The 9,461-nt window shown below is 38.8% G+C and overlaps 1 protein-coding gene across 1 annotated transcript; it reads left to right on the top strand.

The window, feature by feature from the left end:
* The first annotated feature begins 855 nt into the window (after positions 1-855).
* Positions 856-1,809, top strand: LOC130032989 (olfactory receptor 2T27-like). The gene has a single exon (XM_056124692.1). It carries the CDS (start codon positions 856-858, stop codon positions 1,807-1,809), a length of 954 nt encoding a protein of 317 aa, XP_055980667.1.
* The last annotated feature ends 7,652 nt before the right edge of the window (positions 1,810-9,461 follow it).

Genomic DNA, 9,461 nt, shown 5'->3' with positions numbered 1-9,461 from the left:
AATTGTCTAAAGTTAGCTAAGGTTGTCACTCTTCATTGGAAGTATAAATGTTCTTAATCAGAAATTTCAAATTTATTCTAATTGTAAAAATAATAGCTTATATAGGGAGAGAATGCATTGTGGAGAGACCCTACTGCTTTATCAGTACTCTATATCCCTGTTTACTTATCAAGCATGTTCTACTTTGATCTATGCTATGTGTATTCACTTTGTATAAGATAGTGCTTGAGCATAGTTAAATAATCTTGAACCATAAAGCACAGAATTGTTTCATTATAACATGTAATTGAATAGCACTGTCCTCCCGTTGTTCATAGATTTGCTCGAGCAAGCACTAATAACATCTCCATTGTGATACTTCTTGGTACTGTTTTTGGCATTTCGAATATACCACGGTAGCTTGCCTGGCTCTGTCGTGAGGGCAGGATACTCTTGATAGCTTTCCCAGCTCTCTGAGAGGGACGGAGGAACTGAACCCGGTTCAGAAACATGCAATGGCTCCAGTCCGTAATTGAATAAGTATTTAGAAAAAAAGTTAAACACATTTATTACTAATGAATTCCTATAGATGAGATGGGGCATAATATTTGTAGTCTGCTCCAGAAAAGAGAACATTCTAAACATCATTAATTGGGGTATGTGGTACTTACTATCCAAAGTAAAAACTAAGTTTTCAATCAACATTGGAATCAAACATAGAAAATATTAGTAACATGAAGGAATTTATGAGATGTGTTTACTTTGTTTGATTGTCACATGTTTTGTGAGATAAATATGCATCTTTATTTATATTAAGCTTTGCTTTATGTATCTTTATCTATTGTGTAAATATGTCCTTGTGTCACTTACAGGACTATGGAGTGGGATAATTCATCAATGTATGATGACTTTGTTCTACAGGGCTTATTCAATAACACCCGTTTGCCCTGGCTCCTATTTGTCCTTGTCTTCGTGGTCTATATCATCTCCATAACCAGCAACACCATCATGATCATTCTCATAAACATAGACTCCAATCTTCACACACCTATGTACTTCCTGCTCAGTCATCTCTCCTTCATGGATATTATCTACATTTCCACCACTGTACCTAAGATGTTGATTGACCAGGTAGTGGGAACGAGGACTATTTCTTTTGCAGGATGTTCTGCACAGCACTTCCTCTACTTGACTTTGGTAGGAGCTGAGTTCTTCCTCCTAGGATTCATGTCTTATGACCGCTATGTTGCCATCTGCAACCCATTGCGCTATCCTATCCTCATGAGCCGTAAGGTCTGCTTATTGATTGTGATGGCAGCCTGGCTAGGAGGGTCCCTAGATGGCTTCCTTCTCACTCCTGTTACCATGCAGTTCCCATTTTGTGCCTCTCGGGAAATCAACCACTTCTTCTGTGAAGGTCCTGCTCTTCTGAAGCTCTCTTGTACAGACACATCAACATATGAAACAGCTATGTATGTCTGCTGTATCTTGATGCTTCTCATCCCGTTCTCGGTCATCTCAGCCTCTTACACAAGAATTCTAATCACTGTCTATAGAATGAGTGAAGCAGAAGGGAAGCGAAAGGCAGTGGCCACATGCTCTTCACACATGGTGGTTGTTAGCCTCTTTTATGGGGCTGCTATGTATACCTATGTGCTACCGCACTCTTACCATACCCCTGAGCAAGACAAAGCTGTGTCTGCCTTCTACACAATCCTAACTCCCATGCTCAACCCACTCACATACAGTCTCAGGAACAAGGATGTTACAGGGGCTCTACGGAAGGCTCTGCGAAAGTGTTTGTCCTCCAAAAGAATAGCTAGTTTCTAAAGAAACCAAAGAAACCATGTTTACATTTCCAACTGGGAGCAATCCCTTTCAACCATTACTGTCATAATGGTTCCTCCTCTGTTCCAAGTACCCTCTACCCCAGACCTTGAGGCAGGTTTCCAACCATGGACCATTCATCCTGACCCTTTTTTATGCTGTCCTTGGGTGTCAGTCAAAAGAGCTCCTTTAAAGGACAGGAGAAACTTGCCATCTTGTAGTATTGAGTCGGGAACTCACTAATGGTGCATAAGGTTGTTCTCTACTAGATTAAAAGAAGTTAAAAACACCCCAAGCACAAAAATTTGTAAATCTTCAACTCATGGTTTTTCACTAACAAAAATTTTTTAAAAATGTAAATGATGGAAAATGGGCATTGGTGGAGGGATGGGTACTGGATCATTGTATAACTGAAACCCAACCACAAAAATTTGTAACTCTACAACTGTACCTCATGGTGTTTCACTAATAAAAATTTTTAAAAATAGTAAATCATAATTACAAATTAACTTTTATTGATTTATTTTCTAATAATTCTATTTGCCATTTTTAATTTTTATTGGACTAAAAATATGAAATAAATTTGTAATCTTTCTGCCAAGGGGACAGATTGGGAGGGAGGAAGGGAACCAGGAAATATTGGTGGAGACAAGGCAACATTTGTGGTGGAATTGGTGTCAAAACACTGTATGCCTAAAACAGCTCTATTATAAATGATATTATTAATAAATCACAGTGTCTCAATAAATATTCTAAAAGACAGAAATTGGAAAAAAAGAAACCGTGTTTATTGCTTCAGGTTTGAAATTAGTGATAATGGATTTCCTTGTTACCTTTGGATATAAGTATTTCATCCTTAAAGCATAGCAGTCATCCAAATGCCAACAGCTATGGGTCATTCTTAGAATTTAGGAAGCTGATTATAAGATTTAGAAGGTTTTGGTCAGTTTTTGGAGGTGTGCAGATTCTGAGCAATGACTGGTTTAGAATAGGGTTAGACATAAAATTGTTTCTGTAGTCACCCTTCTCCTTAAAAAAGTAAAATTATGCATCCCTCTAGAAACCATGTCTGTTTCTCATCTTGTCTGTTTCCTACATTTATTAGAGATGGTGAAGAAAATTCTCATTCAGTTATTCCTCTTACTTCTCACCATTTAGATACACTACAGAATGACTACTTCACAGAAACAAGTTCATCAAGTGCTATTTTGATTGTTTTTAAAACTCCCCTTTTTTATTGAATTGATATATCCTCAAATGTTTTGGACCTTCAACATTTAATAAGTTAAATTTAAAAAATACAGTACCATTAGTACACATCAAATTTTGTAGAAGACCAGTACCTTCACCTTTTTTCCATACAGTTGAAAAAAATAAACTAGAGATTCAAAAATTTAATGTGTATTTGAGTCATTGTCAAACATAGATTACTACTACATTTTCTCCCATTGTCCAATCTCCTAACAGGAACATGTGCTTTGCACACTTAAAACAGTTTCATTTTTTTGTTTGTCTGGGGGACACACCTAACATTACTCGGGGTTTATTCCTGGATCTCTGTTCAGGGATAACACCTAATGGACTCATAGGACCATGTGCTGTGTCAGGGACCGAACTGGGTCAGCAATGTGCAAGGTAAGCCTCCTATATACTGTACTATTGCTCCGGCCCCTTAAAACAATTTTATATCACATATTTTAACTATACAAAGAAATAAAAAATCTTAAGAACAAAAATTAGTTATATTTTAATGTTAGTCACTTTTTATTTTTATAAATTTTAGTTTATCTTCTCAACCCAGTCCCTTTCACTCACTGCCTGCCTGGACTCTCCCTTCTCCTACCCTATTGCCCCTCAGAAACCATAGTAAAGCAACTGAATCCAAACGATTGTTTTCTTCTGTTTTTATTTGTTCCTTTGATTTGCTACCATACATTTTATATGCGCAAGATCATCTAGTATTTGTCTTTCCTCTCTGACTTACTTTGCTTAGCACAACCCACTCTGATTCCATCCACACTGTATTTGTCTTTTTTAAAACTGAGTCATATTTTCTAGTGTGAATAATTTTAATAATTATATACTGACATGTGTTGTAAAAGAACTGAAAATATGAATTTTAAGCAGCAATCACTGAAACTTTGTAATGCTGACAGGCGGGAGTGGAGTCAGGGTTGGGATGGGGAGGGAATCTGGGAACACTGGTGGAGGAAAGCTGACACTGTTGGAAGGATTAGTGTTGAATTACTCTATGCCTAAAAGGCAACTATCAGTAGCTTTGTAAATCATGGCTTTTTAATGAAAATTTTTAAAAACACATTGCATTCCCTCATCCAGCTATTCTAAATACCATATATCAGAGATATTATCCTTTCCTCTTATGGTGGTGGGACGGTGCATGGTGGTGGAATTGATGTTGAACATTATTTGCAATGAACTATTGTGAACAACTTTATAAAAATAAAAATAAAACAACAGCAAGAAATTCAATTCATAGTGGATCAAAGATCTTAGATCAGTTCTGAATCTATAAAGTACTTTGAGTAAAATATGGAAATTGCTCCAAGACCTAGATATTAAAGGATTATTTAATGGTATTATGCTATTGGCAAAGGCTACGGAATCAAAGCTAAACAAACAGGACTGTATCAAATTAAAAAGTTCAGTATGGCAAAAGAAACATGGACTACAACTAATGACAAATGGAAAAAGATATTTTCACTCATATTAGATAAGGGGTTGATGTTCATGATATATAAGGTACAAAGGTGAATGAAAAAATAATCTAAAAACCCCACCAAAAAGTGGAAAAAGAGAAATGAACAAACAACTTCACTGAGGAAGACCAACAGATGTTCAACAGGCACATTAAAAAGTGCTCTGATTACTTTTTTGGGGGGGGGGGGATTTCAGCTCATTAATTTCTGCTTTAAGTTTTATTATGCCCATCCTCCTGCCTGGTTTGAGCTCCTTTTTTTGGTGATTTTCTAAAATCTTAAACTGTGAAAACATGTTTATGTGGTTCTTTAATTCTTCCCTGAAGTATGCTTGCATAGCTATAAACTTTCCTCTTAAAACTGCTTTTGCTGTATCCTGTAAATTCTGGTAGTTTGTGTCTTCACTCTCATTTGTTTCCAGAAACCTCTCCATTTCCTCTCTAGCCCTCCGGTTGTTCAGTAACAAATTGTAGAATTTCTAAGTGTTTGATTTGATTCTCTGCTATTGTGTTTGATTAACTTCTACTTAAGTGCCTCATAGTCTAAAAAAATAGTTGGTGCAATTTATTTCTTCTTAGTTTTCTGGAGGCATGTTTTGTGGCCCAGCATGTGGTCTATCTTGAAAAATGTCCCATGTGCACTAGAGAAGAATGTATATTTAGTTTTGGAGGGATAAAAAGTCCTGTACATGCTACTATCCCCCAGTCTTCATTTAATCCTTCAAAGCCAGTATTTCCTTGCTGAGTTTTAGTCTTGTCAATCTATGCAGAGGTAACAAGGCAGTGTTTAAGTCTCCAACTACTATTGTGTTGTTACCAATGTCCTCCTTGAAGTCTATTGGCAGTTGTTTTAAGTATTTTGCTGTTCCCTTTTTGGGTACATATACAATGATGAGTGTAATCTCTTCCTGATGTAAATATCCCTTGATTATTAAGAAATGACCTTTACTATCTCTTATTTTTCAGCCTAAAATATATGTTGTTGGATACTAGTGTGGTCAGCTAGTTTTTTCGTTTTGTTTACTTGAAGAATTATTTTACAGCCTTTCACTATGAGATCCAGAGATCATCACACTCAGCTCCTGGGAGAGAACAAGGCAGAGTCTCCTACCCTATGCCTGACTGTCTCCACCAGGGCCCAACAGCTGAAGACCACCGAGGCCCAGCCAAGGCCATGCTGGGACCACTCTCCACACACTTGGATGAGCCTCATGCATAAAAGAACTGACAGAGGAACCCAGGTGTGTGGGACCCGGGGCTGAGATCTCCAAGCCTGCACCGTTTGGGACTGGACCTGCCAGTAACTAGACAGTTACACCCACCAACTGCCGTGTAACTCCAACAACGGCCAGGATCCAGAGATTATCACACTCAGCTCCCGGAAGCGCGCGGCCGCATTCGTGGCCACGTGACATCTTATCATCTCATTCCTAATTTGGTCAAACTGGCAGGCTACCAAATGTAACATGCCCACACGGCAGAGTCTGGCAAACTCCCCGTGGTATACCCAATATGCCAAATACCAGTAACAATGATGGGTCTCATTCTCCTAACCCTGAAAAAGCCTTGAATATGGCACTTTAAAAAAAAAAATCTCAGGGCTAGGACGAAGAAGACGTTACTGGCACCTGCTCGAGGCAATCGACAAACAACAGGGTGGTCGTGATCGTGATCACTATGAGTTAGGATTCACTCTATTTAAATGTGCTTCTTGTAGTTAGCAGAATGCTGGGTTCAAAATTTATTATTTATGTGTGTGTTTGTGTGTGTGAAGATTGTTGTATCTCACCCTGGACTCATGAAACCCTGTACAAGAAATTACTAACATGTTGTTACACATTGAGCCTGTGTGCAAATTTTTTTATCAAGATTGGTTGCCTTCTACTTTAGACCCAATCAAATGTGATGTGCTACTCTTGGTACAACAACAACAACAATGGTGTAGGGTATGAGATGTTGCTCCAGGAATTTTAAATTTTTAAATAGGGTAATACAGCTAGAATTAAATTTTTTTTTTGCTTTTTGAGTCACGCCCGGCGATGCTCAGGGATTACTCCTGGCTCATGCACTCAGGAATTGCTCCTGGTGGTGCTCGGGGGGACCATATGGGATGCTGGGAATCGAACCTGTGTCGGCCATGTTGGCTGAGTGCAAGGCAAACGCCCTACCCGCTGTGCTATCGCTCCAGCCCTAGAATTAAATTTTTAACTGAATCTGGAGTTGGAGTCTGGAGACATCTCTGCAGCTTGTGGCTTTCTTCTGAGATTTTTTTGTGAGTCTCCACATCATGGACGTAAATGAGCTAATATGGCACCAGAGACAGTTTGTGGGAATGACTGCCAGACTGGATTCAATTTTTCAATCCATTTTGCCACTCTCGGTCTTTTAATTGGTGGATTTAGACCATTGACATTGAGAGAGATTATTGTTATGGGTTTGTGCCATCTTTCTTTGAGGACTATGTGTTTGTGGGGGTTATCTTGCCTTACAGTGGCCACTTCAGTATTTCTTTCACTATTGGTTTTGAGTCTGAAGTTCCTGAGCTGTTGTTTATCCATGTATTTGTGTATCATTCCTTCAAACCTGAATGAGAGTCTAGCTGGGTAAAGTATTCTTGGTGAAGCTTCTATTTCATTAAGATTTTTTAAAATATAGGGCCATTGTTTGGTCCGGAGGATTTCATTTAAAAAGTCTGCTGTTAATCTAAGGGATGCTCCTTTCTATGTAATTTCCTACTTTGATCTTGCTGCTTTCAGTATTGTATCTCTGTCTGTGGTGTTCATAATTCTGATTATATGTGCCTTAGAGTCTTTTTATTAGGGTTTATTTTAGCTGGTACCCTTTGTGCTTCTTAGATCAGGATGCCTGTGTTTTACAGCTCTGGGAATTTTTAGCAATGATGACTTTAACTGTTACTATTTCACAGGGGTTGCCTCTATGGTGTTCTTCTGGGACTCCAGTGATTTTTATGTTGTTTCTCTTTAATTCATCCCATAGTTCTCTGTTCTGCCCTTGAGTTATTTGGAGGACTTTTTCTATCCTTTGCTGTTTGCTGGAGGTTTTCTGCATCTCATCCTCAAGCTCATTGATTCTGTCTTCAGCTGTTGTTACTCTAGTGTTACGGGCACCCAGTAAGTTTTTTATTTCCTCTACTGAATTTTTAATGAATGCCACTTATGTTTATAGTTTTCTTATTTATGCTCCCATTTCCTCCTTTATTTTATTGGATGTCTGCTTCACTATTTCTTTCATATCCTCCTGTATATTATTGGATGTCCATTCCACTGTTTCTTCAGCTCATTAAACATCCAATTTTGTTTCTTAATTCTTTATCAGAGAGATTATTTATGTATATGGGCATTCCTTGTTGAGGCTTCAGTTCTCCTATCTTTATCCAGTCCTTGTGGTGGGGGTCCTAGCAGTTTCCCTATGGTACCTATGGTAGTCTGGAGGTGTTTCTAATATACTATCAGCATCCTCACTGCCTGGGAGGGATCTGGGGGAGCTTGATGGGTGGTGGTCTTTTCTTTATCTGAGTAGGTTATAGTGGACGAAATTAACTGAGTGCTGCCTTCTTCAAATAACCATACCCACCTGTGGGATAGCCAGGCATTAGGGCCCTGTAACCACCATTTTAGTAGATTCTGTGTCCCAAACTGCCTCCAGCTTGCCAGTTCCCAGGAAATATGTAGATTTTTGTTAGATGTTTTAAGTCATTATATGACTTTATTCATGCTCTTTTTTTTTCTTTTTTCTTAAATTTTTATTAGTGAAACACTATGAGGTACAGTTGTAGACTTACAAATTTTTATACTTGGGTTTCGATTATACAATGATCAAATACCCATCCCTCCACTAGTGCCCATTTTCCATCACCAGGAATCTCAGTATCCCTCCCACCCCCATACCCCCCATCCCACCCTGCCTCTGTGGCAGGCATTCCCTTTTGTTCTCTCTCTCCTTTTGGGTGTTGTGGTCTGCAAAAGAGGCATTGAGTGGCAATCATGTTCGGTCTATAGTCTACTTTCAGCATGCATCTCTCATCCTGGGAGGATCCACCCAACACCCTTTACTTGGTGCTCTCTTCTCTATCTGAACTTCCTTTTCCCCCAGCATGTGCGGCTGGCCTCCAAGCCATGGAATGAACATCCTGGTAATTATCTAGGCTATTATTGGGTATTAATCTCCTATTTTGTCACTTTATGTCCCCCAGATGAATGCAATCTTTTTATGTCTGTCCTTCTCTTTCTGACTCATTTCACTTAGCATGATACTTTCCATGTAGTACCACTTGTATGTAAATTTCATGACTTCATCTTTTCTAACAGCTACATAGTACTCCATTGTGTAGATGTACCAAAGTTTTTTTAACCAGTCATCTGTTCTCAGACATTCAGGATTTTTCCAGATTCTGGCTATTGTAAAGAGTGCTGCAATGAACAAACAAGTGAAGATGTCACTTCGACTATACTTTTTTGCCTCTCTGGGAATATATTCCCAGGAGTGGTATTGCTGGGTCAAATGGGAGCTCAATTTCTAACTTTTTGAGAATTGTCCATACTGTTTTCCAAAAAAGGCTGAACCAGTCGGCATTCCCACCAGCAGTGAAGGTGGGTCCTTTCTCGCCACATCTGCGCCGGCACCGGTTGCTTTTTTTCTTTGGGATGCGGGCCAGTCTCTGAGGTGTGAGATGGTATCTCATTGTGGTTTTGATCTGCATCTCCCTGATGATTAATGATGTAGAGAATTTTCTCATGTGCCTTTTTGCCATTCGGATTTCTTCTTGAGAAAGTTTCTGTTCATTTCGTTGCCCCATTTTTTATGGCGTTGGATGTTTTCTTATTGTGGAGTTCAACCAGTACTTTGTATATCCTTGATATCAACCCCTTGCCGGATGTGTATTCGGCGAATATCCTTTCCCATCTGTAGACTGTCTTTG

Source organism: Sorex fumeus, unplaced genomic scaffold (assembly GCF_029834395.1).
Source record: "Sorex fumeus unplaced genomic scaffold, SorFum_2.1 ptg000051l, whole genome shotgun sequence".
NCBI classification, from domain to species: domain Eukaryota; kingdom Metazoa; phylum Chordata; class Mammalia; order Eulipotyphla; family Soricidae; genus Sorex; species Sorex fumeus.
The sequence above is the reverse complement of the archived record's forward strand: the minus strand, read 5'-3'. Positions and strand labels throughout refer to the sequence as shown.